This window comes from Galleria mellonella, unplaced genomic scaffold, assembly GCF_026898425.1.
Source record: "Galleria mellonella isolate WM207_F2 unplaced genomic scaffold, CSIRO_AGI_GalMel_v1 utg352, whole genome shotgun sequence".
Classification (NCBI taxonomy): Eukaryota; Metazoa; Arthropoda; class Insecta; order Lepidoptera; family Pyralidae; genus Galleria; species Galleria mellonella.
Window position 1 is genome coordinate 36,946 of NW_026442084.1, and position 20,092 is coordinate 57,037.

Sequence of the window (20,092 nt, forward strand, 5' to 3'; positions counted from 1 at the left end):
GTAATGGAGACTGAGAATCCTATTGCTAGCAATATACCCAACCAGGTCGGCCTCCTCGCGGTTCCCCCTGGAAACTATCATGGTTAATTCCTGATGAATTCATCATGATGGGCTAACTGGCCTGTTTTCATTCTCATCTATCACCCTTCACTGGTGCTCCGCCAGCGTATACCGTTAGCGCAAGCGAAGTAACCATTTTATTATCATTCATAAAAAAAAAGAACTGGTAAGTCGGAATTAAACAAAATAATTCTAATCGAATAAACTAAACCGTTGATTTCGCAAAATAACGCCTAGTTCAGTAAAATACCTAAATAAAAATCTAACAAAACACTTAATATTATAATAGATATAAATAATGAATTTACTGGGTACAGAGGAATAACACCCGAGTCCTCAAGAATGGCAACGCATGGGGGGGTATCATGGGCGAAACAGTATACTCTGTTATGTCCATGGTACTGATCATGTCTATAGGCGACGGGTAAAATAAGAAATGTATAAAAAAAATGCGTAAGTACATCGGATCTCACTTTGGCGAAATTTAGATTTCCAATAAATATCACTATCTTATTACGTAATTAATCCTAAAACCATCGTGATTAAAGTAATATGTATAGTATTTATATACCTTACTATGGTATGCAGGTTGTAGTGGATGTAAAGTCCAAAGGCACTTGGTATTATTGAATATTTATTATTTTAAACTATATATAAAGAGACGACATGTTATACGTGCTGAGTGGCGGCAGCGAGAGAGCTCGAACGAACGAGTCGGAATGAATGATTACTAAACATAATATAATAATTTATCTAACTATAATCATGTAAAGGGTTACCTTACTAGTATAATAAAATAGTAAGTCACTATGTCTGTATATGAGAATAAAAAAAAAAAATAATATGAGGGGTCCTTAAATTATATAAATAAAGCCTTGAGCCTTAAAACGGCTCAAGTTTTTGTCAGCTAATTTGTCAAATTAGTTGACTCGTATTTTTTTTATTAGTATTCTATATATTTACACACACAATGCACCTTGACGTATCTATTTGTATTTATTTAATGAATAAAATGAGTTTATGCGCATTAAAAATGTGCATAAATTATAAGACAAAATAAATATAGAAGTAATAAAGGAATCAGTTATAACTATTTGTCACGCAAAATTGTATGAAAAAGTTTACCCGCTTTTCTCGAGGCATTTGTACGGAAACACTACATACATACATACATATCTGTCACGCCCGTCTCCCATTAGGGTAGACAGAAACAATGGAACGCCAAATGCTTCGATTCAAACAAACCTCTTTCGCTTCTTCCACATTCATCAATCTTTTCATACACGCTCGCCGGTTACGGGTACTGTTAATTTGGCCCTTCTTCAGCACGTCGCCTATTTGGTCAACACACGTCCGGAACATACGGAAACACTCTATCTATATATTCTAAAGTTATCACTTATATTGCTTAAAAGCCACGAAGAAAATCGCGGGCGCAGCTAGTATATAATAATCACACAATTTATTGATAATAAAGATAATGTAAGAATGTGATATTTATTTATTACATTAATAGTTTGTAATACCACAGTCGTATTCGTTAAATTGGCTGGATTGGTGTTAAGTCATGGAGTTTAGAATCATTTGCTTGATTTTGACATTAATTGCTGCTGGTGAGTGAATTCTACAGCCTACCCGGCTCCCCATTAAATACACCTGTTCCCAGAACAGAAAAGAAAAACAATAATACAATGTACGGAATAGTTGCCACACGTTGGTTATAGTAAATTTTGCTCATATACGCGTACTATTTCTGTTTTTTTTTTCTGTTCTGAGTTTTTCAATAAATTTCTCCTGTAATTTTTAACATGTACTGTGCAACTGCTAAATCAATATCAATCATTCTAAACTGGAGAAAACATTTTTTTTAATGGATGATAATGGAATGAACACAGGCGGGGTGTGCTATCAGTATACACAGGCGGGATACCAGTGAGGGATGATAGGTAAAAATGAAGAAGTAGGTCAGATAGCCCATCGTAAAAATTCAGAACTATAGTTTCAAGGGGGGACCACGTGGAGGTTGATCTTATGGGGCATATTGCTAGCAATGGGACTGATAGTCCGCATTATTAACAATCCCTTCTCCCCCAACATGTGCCGGTTAGTCGAACAAATTCGTGGGTAAAAGCTAGTCTACTATATTCCCATAGCATCAGCATCGCCCAGCAGCCGCATAGTGGGCGGCACACCGACTACAATCTTCGAGTACCCGTTTGTGGTGTCCGTCGAGTATCATTACCCCGCAGCGGATCTCCGCGTGCAGCGGTGCGTCGGCTCGCTCATCTCTTCGTGGCATGCACTCACCGCGGCTTACTGCTTCACGTGAGTTGCAAATTATTGATAGATTATTTTCCACGAGGGGAGGTGGGGCTTGGCCCCTTAAAAATGCATATATATTAGACATAGCATTCCACACTGTTGATAGCTCTGCTTCTGATCCTGGAGTATGCACTAGTCGATTCCGGGGTAGGCACAGACTTTCCTATTTTACGGCACTGAGGTGCCAAATAAGCAAAAAAACCTGACCTACCTATATATACATATACAATATCTAGTTATTCATATTTAACTATAGCGATGCAGCACTGAACAGCACGAGCATCCGCGCTGGATCCTCCACAAGCCTCGTCGGCGGGACCGTGGTTTCTATCCGCGAGGTCATCCTACATCCTGACTATGTTGAAAACCCTCGAACCGGGGATATCGCTATCGTGGTGCTGACCGCCCCACTTGCCCTTACAGCCGCTATCAACATCGCGTACATACCTCCACAGCAAACCTTCATCCCGGACGGATATCCTGTAGAAATCGTCAGCTGGGGATCTGAGTTTGTAAGTTAGAATACTATTTATTTTATTCCTGTGGGTGTCGCAAGAGTTGACTAAGGGAGAGCGAGGGCAACAACGTCCCTCTTAAAATATCTCTGTGTTCATTTCAGGTAGACGGGCCACAAATTGGCAGCTTACAGAAAATTAACTCAAACGTGGTAGCTCAAGCACAGTGTGAAGCAGCTTATGAAGAAAATGAAAACGTCGTTATTTACGACCGTAAGTTGTTATTATGTCAATTAGAATATATATATATATATATATATATATATATATATATATATATATATATATATATATACATTCTTATATTAGCAGAGACTCTCATAACAGGTAGAGGAAGAGTTTATACAAGAGTTTTGCTTGGGTATCTCTGTCCTATTCGAGTTTCTGCGTTAAACAGTTGTGTTTGCATGGCTGTGTTTTGGTTTGATAGGTGGGATATGGCAGTGAATTTACAGGGTACAGAGGTTTTAGTCCTCAGGAATGGCAACGCATAGGTGATATCATGGGTGAAACAGTATACTCTGTTATGTCCATGGTATTGCTCATGTCTATAGGTGACGGTTACCACTTTCCATCAGGTGAGCCGTCAGCTTGTTTGCCATTTTAAATTGCACAAAAAAAAAATACAAAGCATACAAAGTAGAATAAAAACGGCATTCAAATAATTGATAGAGGAAGCGGAGATTATTATACCCTCATAATAGCTTCTGAAAACTGCACTATATGTCTATATTTCATATTAGTTACGCCTGATTACAGGAATAAAGATGTCTTTTTATATGATATATAGGTATGTTGGCAACAAAATCACTTGGACATCGTGCTGAATTCCAGGTGTATTCATCACCATGGGCTAGCTGACCTGCCCTTCAATTACACCTATCATCCCTCACTGGTGCTCCGCCAGCGTATACTGTTAGCGAAGGCGGGGTAACCATTCCATTATCATCCATCGAAAAAAAAATGTACTAAATACTATATCAATCGTGTATTTTCATCGGGGAGATATTTCTTATTATATATAGTCACCAATTAATTGATGCTCTAATTATTTACGATTTGAACAATATTATTATTAATAAAGCTCGTGGATGTGGAGGTATAATAACCACCCCCTTGTATCCAGACATTTACTGCATACATTTGTGTTTTCCCAAAGGTTGTCTGGATGAGAGAGAATACTGTACCTAATATAGCATTTAGGGGGGAAAAGGATTGTTAGCAATGGAGTTTGACAGCCCCATTGCTAGCAATATACCTTATTAGGTCGACCTCCACGTGGTTCCCCCTGGAAACCATCGTGAACAATTCTTATTGAATTCGTCACAATGGGCTAACTGATCTATTTCATCTTCACCTATCATCCTTCACTGGTACCCCGCCGGTGTATACCGATAGCACGGGTGGGGTTACTATTCCATTATCATCCATTAAAAAAAAAAATATATAGCATTTAGGCGGAAAGAGATTGATAGTAATGGGGTCTAATAGTCCCATTTTGTATGTAATAATATATAATTAAGAACTGGGAAATAAAGATAACACGCACAATAAATAAAGAACAGAATGACAGTATAGGGACTTATTTATCTGAGATTTTGGAAACATAAATTGATTCATATGCGAAGTGTGGACAGTACCGTAAAACAAATATAACACTATGCCGAGGGACTATGGTTGTTCGATAACTGGAAACAATACAAACTGAGAACAAACTGACGGATTCTTGAAATGACCAACAAAATAGACATAACAAACGGAAAATGGAATGGATGTGAGGAATGAAAGGAAAAATGGCAGTAAAGAGTGAGGGAAAAATTGGAAGGACATAAAATCAGATAAAAAACCTGAAACTTAATATCCGGGACTATGTTGCACTCCTACGGGGGAGCATTAAAAAATAACCCCATTTTAAGGGGGGGAAGGGATTGTTAGTAATGGAGACTGAGAATCCCATTGCTAGTAATATACCCAACCAGGTCGACCTCCTCGCGGTTCCCCCTGGAAACTATCATGGTTAATTCCTGATGAATTCATCATGATGGGCTAACTGGCCTGTTTTCATTCTCACCTATCACCCTTCACTGGTGCTCCGCCAGCGTATCCCGTTAGCGCAGGCGGGGCTGATGCGACATGACAAAGATATGTTTGAGAGTACATAATATGCCTTTTTAATGGCCATGACAGTGATAATAACGTAAATCTTTGTACCACTGACACTAATTATGCACTCCGTAGCTATTGAATTTATTGATTTATATTTATATTAACTTCGACAGAAGTGTTGTGCGCTGCATCTGAAGGCACCAGCGTATGTACCGGCGATTCTGGAGCGCCTCTAATCATCGGGGAGACCCTGATAGGCCTGTCCTCTTACTTCACCGCCTGTGATGACAGCACACCTGATGTATTCACTAGGGTAGATAGGCACACTGGCTGGATCTTGGAGCACGCCGTGCCTCCTAATGGTAAAAATGCAGATGCATCCATCAGGATAGCACGTTCTGTTTTGTAAATTGTGTGAAATATATGTACTTGGAATTTTTTTGTTTTATTTTTTCGACATTTATTACTAGCTGTAACTGGTAGTACATCGCATATGGAACAATTGTCTCCCACTTCCATAAGAATTTAAAAATCCTTCTTAATGCTAACATATTTAGAATGCACTTATACATATTCTATTCATATGTCATACACACCCACACTCATACATACACGCGCACGTGCACACACACACACACACGCATACATTTTTATCACAATTTCACTGAACCCATAAATTATTGTTTCTCTAAAATTATGGGCTCCATTGTAATTTTTGTATTTGTTACTTCACTGTTTCATATTGTTTCATTAAAAATGTAATACAGCCAATATATGGAAGAGGGCACTGACTCCTGAAACACAGGTTTTTTCATACCTACCTCGGGAGTTAGGGACTTCGAACTATATTGTAACAAAGAGTGAAATAAAGATTATTTATTATTATTACTACTGTGTATTATTCTAGAATTATGTAATTGATTTAATGGCTCGTTGAAGAGTTGCATTCAGTATTTTATATCAATAGATAGATATTGCATGGATTAGAGTAGTAAGTATGAACATTGCTACAAATTAATATTGTTCTTCTTATTGTAAGGCCCTGCTTTTCATATATTGAATTTTATTTTACTACTCTTTATTAAACATGTTTCCGATTTCATTCCACTACAAGTCTTGAAAGAGTATTGTGCACGATATACTTACGCGAAGTGCCGTTTCGCGTATTAGCTTAGCTGGTAACAGCTGTTTGTATTGGGTATTATATTTTATGATCCAAATTTAATGGTTATTGTTAAACCATTTACCAGAGGGAGACTTTGTACAAAAGTCGTTTGCTTGGGTACCTCTGTCCCATTTATGTTTCAACCGTAAAGCAGTTGTTTGCATGGCTATGTTACGATTTGAAGGATGGAATATGGCGTGAATTTACTGGGTACAGAGGAATAACACCACTGTCCTCAGGAATGGCAACGCATGGGGGGTATCATGGGCGAAATAGTACACCCTGTTATGTCCATGGTACTGCCCATGTCTATAGGCGACGGTTACCACTTTCCATCAGGTGGGCCGTCAGCTTGATTGCTATTCTAAGTTGCATAAAAAAAAAACCATGTGATGCACATGGCAAATTTAGTTGTGTTTGTGTAAATAAACGGGTTTGAAAAAGAGAGTACATAGCTAAATTCAGTAGGTGCGTTAGCGTGAGAGACGCGCATTATTGACTAAGTAGTACAGTTTAACTTTTTTTGTATTATTGGGAAGGCCAAAGAACAGTCGGTCCACTTGATGGAACCATACTACCTTCGCTCATGGACATTTGCAAAACAAAAGGAGTTTTGCAAATGTCCACGAGCGAAGGTAGCAGGTGACACGAACAATTGTTTCTGCGTTGTCGCTTTTTAAATGTTTGTAGGCACGTTTTTAAAAAGGCTCATATCATATTTTAAGAGGAATAACGAAGAAGAGAGCTCATGTCACATCCTAGATATATGAGGTAGGAATGCACGAGAAGCGTGGTTGTGTACCAAGCTCACTAAATAGTGAAAGAACTCCAGCTCAAGGGTGATGAAGGCATTAGGAATCACGTATTATATATTTGTGTAAAATAGGTTTTAGAATCTAGGGTAGTGGAAGGAGATACATAAAGAGACCATAATCATCTTCCTACCCTTATCCCAATTTATATTTGGGGTCGGCGTAATATGAGAAAATAAGGAGGGAGACTTTTTACAAAAGTCGATTGCTTGGGTACCTCTGTCCCATTCATATTTCAACCGTGAAGCAGCTGTGTTTCGGTTTGAAGGGTGGGATATGGCGTGAATTTACTGGGTACAGAGAAATAATATCTGAGTCCTCAGGAATGGCAACGCATGGGGGGTATCATGGCCGAAACAGTATTCTGTTATGTCCATGGTACTGCTCATGTCTATAGGCGATGGTTACCACTTTCCATCAGGTGGGCCGTCAACTTTTTTGCCATTCTAAGTTGTATAAAAAAAAAGAGAACAATAAATAAAAACAGGATTTATTGAATTACAACCTTAGTCAATTATTCCTTATGAACTCACATGCGTTCATAATTATTTATACAAATTCAAAAAATAATATACACCCAAATAACGCACAATTGCGAAATATTAGATTTTCATCTTTGGGCATAATTTTTATATACTGTCATATATTTATAAGAGATTTATACAACATCTTGAATAGGCAAGACAATGATTACAGTAAAAGGCACGTTATTATTGCATTTTGTTACACTAGAATATTCTAGAAGTAATAATAATAAAGGTAATACTTATGTACTAAAGAATTAAGCTCGGTGGTCCCACGTACAAAGTTTGAAAACTGAACGATGTATAAAATATCAAGATTACCAATTGATTCAGTCAGAATTAGTAATAAATTATTTTATTCAAGGGTCGCTCGTGATGTAGCGATGTGAGAGCCGAAATTACGCGTCCGAACAGATAGTTAACAGAGGTTAAGCGTGAAACTTTATAAAAAAAAAATTGGCGCCAAAAATATATTTTACTTTGGTGTGAATAAATCGATTTTGAGAAATAGCGAATTAAAATTGACCTCATTATTGCTATGTACATACGCATTGGACTCGATTCTGAATCGCCATTTTCCTTGACAGATGCGCGAAATTACAGTTTTATGTACCATTTATAAATTAAATGTACAATAATTTTGACTTTATTAGAAATTTACTTGATATTGGTCTTTAAAATAAAGTTTTGTCCCTGACGGACTGACAGACTGACTTTCAGACAATCCCTATGAGGCTGGCATAGTCATTCCGGTGTACTAAAGCCTCAACAATAATTTGATAAAAAAAAAATTAAAAAAAAAAGATTTCACTGCGATATAAAATTAAAATTTTAATTTTCGCGATAGGCTTAAACAAAATTGGGTCGCAGAATCGATTTCAATGCGTTTAGAGTAACATGTCGAATTTCATTGTTAAAAGTTTTGTAAATACACATTTTAATGTAATTAGGTCGAGATGCGCAGTCAGGCTCGCGTTCGCGTCAGTGTCATTCACGATTAAGGGTCCGGAATGATATCGAAACTAGTTGAGATTTCCCAACCTAATTACACGTAAATTAAACCGGTAGTTATTACATTAAAATGTCGAATTTCGTTCGCGTAATTTTGGTAGGTATCTATTTTATTACAATTATATCATAAAACTTACAAGTAAACGATTTACTAATACATACTTATAATTCTCCAGTCTTTTCAAATGGATAAATTAATTTTGTCGACTGCAGAATAAAACAATATTTTGATTTATCTATAATAAGGACCTGTGCATTTTGCAACATTTAACTACATAGTGTTTACATTTTTTTTTAATGTGTGATAATGGAATGGTAACCCCGCCTGCGCTATCGGTATACACTAGCGAGGCACCAGTGACGGATGATAGGTGACTATGAAAAAGCAAGTCAAGTTAGCCAATCGTGACGAATTCCACTAGAATTAATCACGATAGTTTCCAGGAGGAACCGCGTGGAGGTCGACCTGATAGGGTGTATTGCTAGTTATAGGGAAATCAGAGCCCATTACTAACAATCCCTTTCCCCCCAACTACATAGTGTTAAACATAGGTAAAGAATAATAGCTAATATCATAATGATGGGGAGAGAGAGATAGTAATGGGGTCTAACTGACCCGTTACTAGCACTACGCCCTGTCAGGTCGACCACTACGCGGTTCCCCCTAGAAAGCATCGTGGTTGTTTCTAGTGGAATTCGTCATGATGAGCTAACTGATCTGTTGTCATTGTGTCCTATGATCTCTCATTGGTGCCCCGCCAGCGTATACTAATAGCGCGGGAGAGGTTACCACTCTATTATCACCCATTAAAAAAAACATAATGGTGGTAGGCTGAACATTTCAATTTCAAAATAGTTAAGTTACATTGACAAATTTTTGCGTCTATGTCTTAACGGTAATTAGCGGCTATGTTTTTTTATTTTTTTATGTTTTATTTAACTATTAATAAAAAGAAAATAATACCAACTGTTAGAAGGGACCGATTCCGTAATTGAAGACGATAGATATTTCGATCAAATAACTGGAGTTCCCTTCAAGTTTGTTTTCTTTCAAACAATACAATTTTTTTGTGCAAATTTCGGTAAACGTTTTAATGAATTACGTGTTATCTTGAGGAAACTGTTTATTTGTTTAAAATTATTTTGTTTAATTCCGCTACCATCAGTATGTGTGCGACTGCCAACACTCGAAGATTGTCCACCACTATTACTACCTGAAGTTCCACATTAGCCATCAGTTTCCGACTGCCATTTTGATCACGTACGTTTTGTGACACGTGTTTCACCTATAAACGAGGCATTTTTAGGCAAATTATTAGAGAGCCGCTCAGAGCTTAGTGTTAACCATTCGGCACCCAATTAAATAACCAGCAAATTTCGGTAGTTCATCGTAGAAAACCTTTTGTATTAGAATGAAGCCAATAAGAAATACAATTTAATATATTTTTGATTTAGTCAAACATTAAAAATCATCAAATACACAGGTCCTAATCTTAAAATATTTTAAGGCAATGTTTTTATCATTAACTAACTAAAGCTAAATATGGTTTGATATTATTATGCTATTTATCATAAATATTTATTTACTTATGTATTACATAATAACGATTATGTATACTTTTTAATACCTTTTGTGGCATGTTATTGCATGATTTAGAGGTACATTAATAAGGCATATATAGGATTCTAAAATGACGCCTTTTCCTTATAATAAACTTTACACTTTTGCACAAAAATATTGAACATTTAAAATTACTTCATTTTATAAAAAAAATCAACTTGATTTTTTATTATTATTGTTATTTAACTATAGTGTTGTCAACAGATATTAGGCAATATTGGTTTTATTAAAGATTTAGATTAGAATCGTTTTAAAACCCTATATTTGTAAGTGTTTCAAACAAACATAGATAGGTGTCAGAAGTACCTTAGTTCATTATAAAAACTCTACATAGATGTCACTACTAACTTACTGGTCTCTATGCTTTAAAAGCTATTCATGGATAGTAAATCTATTCTCAGATTTTTTAAAAAAATATACATATGGTTTTGTCAATTCTCTAAATTTTTTCTAGCCAAATTTTTTATATATAGGTATTTTGATTTGAAATTGAATTTAAATCAACATTATTTTATTGAACCTATTTTAGAGTTTGTCTATAGTTTATAATCCCTCTTTTATATAAAAACAAGATTTTTATGCTAAAATTGGGACATTTTTTCTATTATATCATTTATTCTAATTTTTCTATTACAGGAAAAATAATATTTTTTGATAAAACCATGTTTTTATTTTATTACCTTATTCTTAGATTTTTTTTTCTCATAAAGTCCATAAGTTTGTAGTTACGTCATCTATTCTAATTCATATTTGTAATGAAAAACACTTACCACCTATTTTAATATGTTACTCCAGATCTTTCTCTAATTCATCACCAAAAATGTTGATTTGATAGTGAAAAGAAAATGTACAGACTTGTATGAAAACCTTACAATTAGTTTTAAGTACATATTGAAGGTAGTCAAGACACAATTAGACAATGGACGGAGAATAGCTGTTTAAATTTGGCAAACATAACCACAACCTTACACGTTAAAATATTTAATATTAAAGCTATATTTCTTTTACCATCACTAATTATCAAATACTTTATAATTAAGCATTAAAGATCAATTATTAAAAACTTAATACAAATCAAGAACAATGAGAAAAATTAATTAAATATATTGTTACTGCTAATTAAATATACTGAGATTAAAAAAAAATTAAGAAAAATGTTACAAAGAATTGAAAATAAAAGGAAATCAAAGTTCATAATGTGCTCTCTTCAAGAAAAGTATAAAAATGTAAAAGATTACAATAAAAAAAAATGTATAAAAAATTAAATACTAATACATTCAGTCATATGTTTTCATAGTCAAATATTTATATTTTATTTCAATGAGATATCATTTCTTTAATTGAGATTTAATAATAGTGTATAAATATAATATAGACAGATAATAAAATATCTTGGTTTTAAATATCTGAACACACATTTCTCCAAAAGTTTTTGGAAATATTTAATTAATTAAAGCTCTTTACAAAGAGCAAACAAGCAGACATGTATACAAAATATATATATACTTATACTTGGCCCCTTTGTTGACAGTACATCAAAAAATCGACGTAACAATTAAATATATGAAATGCAAATATGAAATTTTCAAATGGTATCCCAAACTGTTTTCTCTTCTCATTGATCGGGAAACATCCTAATAAGAAAGATAAACCATAATACACAGTCTAAAGAAATCTTTCCTACAAATTATCCAACGGACACATCTAGACAGAGCAATGTACATCAAATTGTCATGCAATTGTTTAGGACATTTCGAGTTCATTATAAAGATTGGACTACTGGTTGTTTTTTAAACTGTGCCACAACAATGACTCACCAATTAAAATTCAAGCTAGAGCAATTAATATACAGCTTAATTATCTTCACATGATCACCCATTTAATTGTAGTTGTTCCATTGACGACATCAGTATTCAGTCAGCATGATGATAGCTTGATGACACCTCACTTGATATTGAAGCTCCAGCACTTACAGCTCGCTCATACAGCACAAATTGATAGCTCACTTTTTATAGCACAGATTTACAGCTTACCACTTACAGCACAGACTAATAGCTTAAAAATTCACATCACTTCATCACTATTATTTTCACTCATCACTCGTATTCAGTCGACGCGACCGTCTGGCGGTAGGACGGTCAGGGTGACTGTTGTCCCCGAGTGTTTGATGAGCGCTACGACTTCAGGGTGCGGCAGGTTACGGATCGGTATCCGGTTGATGGCCACGATCGTGTCTCCGACGTGTAGGAGCCCACACCGAGAGGCAGGCGAGTTGGGGATTAGTTGGCCTGTACAAAAAAAAAAAATAATAAGACTCCACTAACCAATATGAAATTTAGTAAACTATATGAGATGGAAAAAAAGGAAGAAATGTTGGGACATTTGATACGACACGACGAACTAATGAACATTATAATAGAAGGTAAGATAGAAGGAAGGAGGGTAAGAGGGAGACCGAGACATAGTTACATCAGGCAGATCAAGGAAGTAGTTGGTGTCGTGTGGTATCAAGAGGTGAAGAGACTCGCTGAAAATCGTAGTGAGTGGCAAGAGTTCCACTGACAAGAGCGCAGCTCTTAAATAGGATAGATAGATATGAGATTAAGAAAAAGCAGGCTACTTTTTATTCTGGTCACTGAGCATATCCCTATCAGACGGACAAAGTCGCAGGCAAGGTTAGTATACATATAAATGTGGGACAGTATGTCTGAATGTTTTATGCATAGACTGAAACAGAGGTTGAAAATGTGTATAAGTGTAAAAAAAAAATTATTACAAACGTATCAAGTTATGCTGCCAAGCAACATAGCTTGCATAGAATGCTTACTTGTGTTTGTAAGCACTCATGCACTGCGATAACTGTTAAATATTAATACTTTGGACAGAATAAGTAAGTAAGTAAGACATGTATAAGTTTCTATTTACCATAGAATATCAGGAAGTTTTTTAACTTTTCCTTGTACTGTGTATGTGTATATATGATTGGTAAAACTATGTATTTCACTATTTCTATTTATTATTTCTATTTAATACAATTTATTCAATACAAGTTTATAAATATTAAATAGATAATGATTACAATGACTCCGTTTTAATATAAAAACATTGTATGTCAGCTGCAAATGCTTTGCTTCACTGTTAGCAAACCATAGTGTATAAGTTATTTGTCTAATTTTTATCATCATCATCATCATCAGTAGTCATTAAGTCAATACTCAGATAGATAGATCTTTATATATACTGTCATAAGGAATGGTCTGCATACATCGACTCAAATGTTGATATCTCTGAAAAGTCTCCAAGTTGTGTACTTGACACAGTGGGGTCGATTCTAAGGCGGCATTAATTAAACTTACCTCTTAACCTAATGTTTTGAATTGCTTTCGTCAAATTACTGTTTTATGAACCATTATAAACTCATCGCTCCTTTAGCAATTACAATATATATAAACATAATAAAATTTATTTATTGGACATTTATCTCTTAGAAATTTACTTCTTATTGGTCCTTAAAATAATCATTTCACTGTAATATCAAATAGTAATTTCAATTTTAAAGAATAACACCACAGACTCGACCCCAGCGTGACTCACCGATAGTGCTGGTCGCCTTGTTGGTGGACGAGATGACCACGAACCCGAAGCCCTCGCCCTCGCTCCTGGTGACTGTGACGTCATACGGCACGCCCGCCCATCCGCCGGCCGCGCTCTCATACTGCACTCCGTACCTACATCCATACACATGCCTGCATTTCATATAATTTTTTGGCGAGAAACTTATATATTTACTAAAAGAAGTTTATTAATTTATATACAAAATATATAATGTATAATATGAGTAAAAATAGTTATTGTATTTTTTTTTATTTATTTATTCATTAGTACAAATATGTGTACATGGCGGACTTAATGCTAAAAGCATTATCTCCCAGTCAACCATAGGCAAGTGTCAGAATACTCGAATGCGGTACTAGTAATTAATGTATTGCAAAAATCCACCTGATTTGAGGAGTTCATAAAACTTAAAATCTATAAAGTTATTTTAATTATAGCAGTATTTTGTCACATTTACTCAAATAAAAAAAAAATTGGTAAAAGAAAACACTTCAAAAGCTAAAATCCGATCCGGTATCTATATATTGGGTTCTTGTGTACAATTATGGCGAAAAAAGGTTTACCTAATTTGATATTATATTAATCGGATATCTATTTTCGAATATGTTGACAGTCTGTTATCTAATATTATTTTTTGGACAACAGACTTTTAATATTTTCGTTATTCGATATTGTAACTAAAATATATAGGTATTGTTATATATATATATATATATATATATATATATATATATATATATATATATATATATATATATTTATAGGTGATAATGAAATAGTAACCCCACCCGTGCTATCGGTATACACCGGCGGGGCACCAGTGAAGGATGATGGAGTTGAGAGATGAGAAGTTGAGGATGGAGCAGGCTCATCGTGACGAATTAAACGAAAATTGTTCACGATCGTTTCCAGGGGGAACCACGTGGAGATTGACTTGATAAGGCATATTGCTAGCAATGGGGCTGTCAAACTCTATTACTAACAATCCCTTCCCCCTATTGTTATATATTACCCACCCCTACTAAGAGGTCCATTGCTAGCAATATACACCATTAGGTCAACATCGTGGTTCCACTTGGAAACCATCGTGGTTAATTCTCGTTGATTTCGTTGAGATGGGCTAACTGACCTGGTTTCATTCTCATCTACTATCTCTCACTGGCGCCTCTCCAGTGTATATATACTAATAGTGTCTGCGAGGTTACAGTTTCGTTTTTACCCATAAAAAATTGAAATTTTTTCTTTAAGGGTAGATCTTAAACTTACATAGGTCCATGTGATGGTGGGTACATCGGTGCAGGGTGCAGTATATTGTATGCAGTTTGCGTCATCTGATGCATCGTTGGGTCCGCCCTTCAATTGTTATTATACATAAAAAAACATATTAGGACAAGTTTCAAATTCGAGTATAAGTATTGCCGCATATTTATTTCTATATTTTAAAATATTCAATGGATATTAGAATTCAATATTTATTTGTGAAACATAAGTAACAAAGATTTTAAAACGATAACTACAAGATATAATTTGTCTACTGTTTTGTAGTTGACAGGGTACAGAGGTTAACACCTTAGTACCCAGGAATGGTAATGCATAAGGGCGATTATGGGTGAAACAGTATACTCTGTTATGTTCATGGTACTGTTCATGTCTATAGGCGTTGTTTACCTTTCCATCAGGTGGGCCGTCTGCTTGTCTGACATTTTAGTTGATTAAAAAAAAAGTTAACTTACGTAAGCAGAGGTTGATGCGACTGTGGCGCCATCACAGTGGGCAGGCCCATAGGTTGTATGTCGGCGCGGTTGTGTCTCACGCCTAGTGTTACCTGTGCGATAATTAAACAATTGAAATAAATTGATTTATAATATTTATTTATCTATACTAATATTATAAAAAAGAAAGATTTGATTGCTTGTTTGTATTTAATATTCATAAAAACTACTCAACCGATTTAAATTTTTTTTTATTTGTTGCAAGTTATATTAAAATACACTTCACAAAAATAAAAACTTAAGAATAGTAAAAAGTTAAGTACCAAAATTTTGGCAAAATATCACTTCAAATCTTCAAATTCTTTTATCTATAGAAAGCTATATTACTAGAAAGCTATATATAGAGCAACATAGGTCTTTATGGTTTTTACTACTACGGTGACAACCAAGCATACGACCTGTCTGATTGCAAATTTTACCAGAAGGAGACTTTGTATAAAAGTCGATTGCTTGGGTACCTCTGTTCCATATGTGTTTCAACCGTGTAGCAGTTGTGTTTGCATGGCTGTGTTTCGGTTTGAAGGGTGGGATATGGCGTGAATTTACTGGGTACAGAGGAATAACACCTGAGTCCTCAGGAATGGCAACGCATGGGGGTATCATGGGCGAAACAGTATACTCTGTTATGTCCGTGGTACTGCTCATGTCTTTAGGCGACGGTTACCATTTTACATCAGGTGGGCCGTCAGCTTGTTTGCCATTTTAAGTTGTATAAAAAAAATGGAATTACCGTAGCCTATGAACGCCCGTAATACTAAGGAAGGCATAAAGACACTGTCGACTCTTAAGAAACCTCAATATGCAATTTATATATTATCTTCGAATATTCCATCTTTTTTTGATGGGTGAAAATGGAATGCCTGCGCTAACGGGATACGCTGGCGGAGCACCAGTGAAGGGTGATAGATGAGAATGAAAACAGGCCAGTTAGCCCATCATGATGAATTAATCAAGAATTATATCATGATAGTTTCCAGGGAGAACCGCGAGGAGGTCGACCTGGTTGGGTATATTGCTAGCAATGGGATTCTCAGTCTCCATTATTAACAATCCCTTTCCCCCCGAATATTCCATCTACCCGTATGAAGCTGTGCCGGATTACGACTTAATAATATTTACATAAATTAAATTATATGAGTTTATCGCAGTTTCCGCGAGCAAAGTCACAGACCCGCTAACTGTATGTATTCGTATGTATGTAAGCATGGTGTACGCACGTGTCCACGAGCGGCGGCGCGGGCGACGAGTGCAACCGCGCGAGCGTGTGAAGCGCCTCCTAGCGGCCGTCCGTCCACTGACGTCAGCAAATCACCCGCTCGTAATAATCCTGCTGCTGGACCTCCTGAAATTAAGAGTATTATAGAAGAAATCAAAAGGATTACATCAGAGCAGTATCAGAGTTGTACTGGGATTTACTGTTATGTCCATGGTGTTGCTCATGTCTATATGTTTTTTTTTTTTTTTAATAGGTGATAATGAAATGGTAACCCCGCCTGCACTAACAGTATACACTGGCGGGGCAACCATGTCTATAGGTGACGGTTAGCACTTTCCATCAGGTAGGCCGTCAGCTTGTTTGCCATTCTAAGTTGTATAAAAAAATATTTACACTAGGCATAAATGAACAATTTATGTAATTTAAACACGTCGCTTGTATGTACATCGGTTTTGCCATAGGCATGTAAGCTTCTATCGTGCAATTTAGAAATGTGATTTAGCTATAGTGATAAATTTTTTTGGGTGTTAGGCATCCCGTCTTCGCAATTTTTTTTATAGGTGATAATGAAATAGTAACCCCACCCGCGCTACCGGTATACGCTGATAGGGCACCAGTGAAGGATGATAGACGAGGATGAAACAAGTCAGTTAGCCCATCGCGACGAATTCAACGAGAATTGTTCAAGATGGTTTCCAGGGGGAACCACGTGGAGGTTGACCTGGCAATGGGGCTGTCAAACTCCATTGCTAACAATCCCTTCCCCCCGTCCTCGCTATTGGATACGGGTGATGGGATGACTTTTCTGACGGATGCACTGTGTTAGTTGGGACGCAATGTGGTTATTAGGGGAGCGTAGTTTAAAATAGAGATACATTAAGTAGTCAGCTGACATATAAAAATATACATGAAATATTAATTTCTATATTTTGGTTTCTTGCTCATTTGCCGCCGGGTTTTTTTTTTTTATACAACTTAGAATGGCAAACAAGCTGACGGCCCACCTGATGGAAAGTGGTAACCGTCGCCTATAGACATGAGCAGTACCATGGACATAACAGAGTATACTGTTTCGTCCATGATACCCCCATGCGTTGCCATTCCTGAGGACTCAGGTGTTATTCCTCTGTACCCAGTAAATTCACGCCATATCCCACCCTTCAAACCGAAACACAGCCATGCAAACATAACTGCTTCACGGTTGTAACACGAATGGGACAGAGGTATCCAAGCAATCGACTTTTGTACAAAGTCTCCCTCTGGTAGTCGAGATGTAAAGATGTCAGACAGATGGATTTGATGTATGAAATGCTGAGTGCTATACAATTTATATTAATGTAAGTTAGCCGTATGTGTTCTGGCATAGAATAGGCCACCGCTTTTTTTTTCCGTGGGTGTTATAAAAAACGACTAAGGGAGTGCGAGGCGAGAGAACCCTGACTGCGGTTGCCAATCCGCCTGCTAAGCATGGCAACTACTGGCAAAACCCCCCAGGGGGGGGGGGAGGCTTATGTTCAGCAGTGAACGGTTAAAAAGGCTGATATGATGACGATTAGAATTTTATATGATATAGGAAATGTGGGCATACACGTACCCGGCACCACGTAGCCGACGGCGACCCGCGAGCCGTCCTCGGTGCCGCCGACGATGCGGAACCCGAAGCCGGCGGCGCCGCGCGCCAGCCGCACCACCACGTCCGCCTGCGGGTCCGCGCCGCCGCCCACCACCTGCCACATATAAAACAAATAATCTTATAATGCGGTGTTTCCCAACGTGGGGTCCACGCCCCACAGGGAGGAGGGGGCAATTTGATTGTTAAAGGAGAGGGGGGGGGGGGGTGGGTTAAAAAATAGACTCGAAGCGTTTTTAACCCTCTTGCTACGAGTAGATATCGGTACCAAATTTAACAAAAAAAAAGTAAATAAAAAAAAAATGCTGTAAATATTTATTAGGTATAATTTTATTACCAAAATATCAACTTGGCGATTAGAGTCGTCAAGTAAACTTTATCGGGGCAAAAATTGGGTGTGTAGGGCGGGGAGGTGGGGGGGGGGGGGGTTACATTTTAGTCACGCATTCAATACACAATGAAACATATTCGTCTAGTTCATTTTTTTATGTCGACAATAGACGTGAAATAATGTCGAACACAGCACAGTACCGACCTGCGGGTAGTTGGCGACGTATAGCGGCGCGGGATGCGGCAGCGATTCCGCCTCGTAGCAAGCCGGCGAGTGCATCCGCCGCGACGGGGACGCTGATCGCAACCTGGTATTGCCAATAATATATAAAAATACTGTTGTTGTATTTACGTGTTACATATACAATGTTAAAGTGGTTGGTCACTAAACAAAATTGGACACGAAATACTGAATGTCGCTGGAATGGAGACTTATAATTTTCGATAATAACGTTACAACGACATCGTCGATATAAAAAATGATAACGTTCTGAACAGGGTTCGCCGATATATATCAGCGGATATATATAAATTTATTTTTATCTTGATAAATATCAATTGATTTTTTCCTGTCTTCTGAACTAAAAATTTTGGAGATTAATGTTTACCCTGGCAACACGTAGCGAAAAACTACAATTTAGAATAATTTAGATTGTTTCCCAAAATGGCAACCTCATAAAAATAATAATATTATTATTATATAACAATAGGTACTTGTTTTTTTTAATTGTTCATGAATAAAATATTTCTCAAACAAACACTAAGTAATTTTTTTGTTAATTGCTAAAAGTTTTTTTTTTTTTTAAATAATAAATGTAGTAATAATTTGATACTTATTTTATTTTACAAATTCCTTTCACATTTTTAAGCGTGTAATCCCCTTATAGAATGAAATTCGCTTCTTTTTCTTAGCCGGGACATATGTATATCTGATTTTTTATATTTATTATAAAAATCGGAATTTTTCGAACTCTGGTTCTGAATTAGCAAATGGTTTAGACATTAACATAAAATATACTGTAATACACGAGCAAAAAGATTTACACATATATTTTATTATAGACAAGAATTTATAGCAAATAACAGGCAAAGGCGCTGCTGATACTCAGCTATAATAGATAGATAGATAGATAGATAGAAAATTTATTTACATTACTTACAGCAGACAAATTACAATAAAAAAAAAAATATATACACTATGATTATAGCACGTTTACATTATAATTAAACTATATCAGTAACTTACGACATACAAGAAAATATCAAGTAGAAGCAGCTGAAGGAAAATCAGAAAGTAAAATAGCGTTTAATATCATATAGAGTGTAATAAATAAATAAACAAAAATAAATATTTTTATTTATTTATTTATTTTTATTAATTCTTTATTGTACA

General features: G+C 36.1%; 3 protein-coding genes across 4 annotated transcripts in view; 1 reads left to right on the plus strand and 2 right to left on the minus strand.

The window, feature by feature from the left end:
- Positions 1-791, minus strand: part of LOC128201145 (inositol 1,4,5-trisphosphate receptor-like) — a 30,076-nt gene extending 29,285 nt beyond the window's left edge. For both annotated transcript variants that reach the window (XR_008253093.1, XM_052897108.1), the window contains exon 1: positions 632-791. The gene's annotated coding sequence lies outside the window, so the exon portion shown is untranslated. The remainder of the gene's footprint in view (positions 1-631) is intronic.
- A 746-nt stretch (positions 792-1,537) lies between these two features.
- Positions 1,538-5,765, plus strand: LOC113514083 (trypsin delta-like). Its single transcript, XM_052897107.1, has 5 exons — positions 1,538-1,673; positions 2,214-2,385; positions 2,639-2,894; positions 3,002-3,110; positions 5,177-5,765. Exons 1-5 carry the CDS (start codon positions 1,628-1,630, stop codon positions 5,410-5,412), a joined length of 819 nt encoding a protein of 272 aa, XP_052753067.1. The 5' UTR covers positions 1,538-1,627; the 3' UTR covers positions 5,413-5,765.
- A 1,653-nt stretch (positions 5,766-7,418) lies between these two features.
- LOC113521914 (membrane-associated guanylate kinase, WW and PDZ domain-containing protein 1) overlaps positions 7,419-20,092 on the minus strand; it is a 35,385-nt gene continuing 22,711 nt past the window's right edge. The window contains 7 exon segments of the mRNA XM_052896991.1: positions 7,419-12,424; positions 13,731-13,864; positions 15,018-15,104; positions 15,485-15,576; positions 16,741-16,865; positions 18,334-18,466; positions 18,905-19,007. Coding sequence (XP_052752951.1) covers positions 12,243-12,424; positions 13,731-13,864; positions 15,018-15,104; positions 15,485-15,576; positions 16,741-16,865; positions 18,334-18,466; positions 18,905-19,007 — 856 coding nt within the window. The 3' untranslated portion in view covers positions 7,419-12,242.

Bases quoted from the DNA above. Each gene is read 5' to 3' on its own strand.
- LOC113514083 (XM_052897107.1), top strand. From the start codon at position 1,628: ATGGAGTTTAGAATCATTTGCTTGATTTTGACATTAATTGCTGCTG. The intron at 2,386-2,638 runs GTGAGTTGCAAA...ATTTAACTATAG, and splicing joins ACCGCGGCTTACTGCTTCAC to CGATGCAGCACTGAACAGCA. The intron at 3,111-5,176 runs GTAAGTTGTTAT...TAACTTCGACAG, and splicing joins AAACGTCGTTATTTACGACC to AAGTGTTGTGCGCTGCATCT.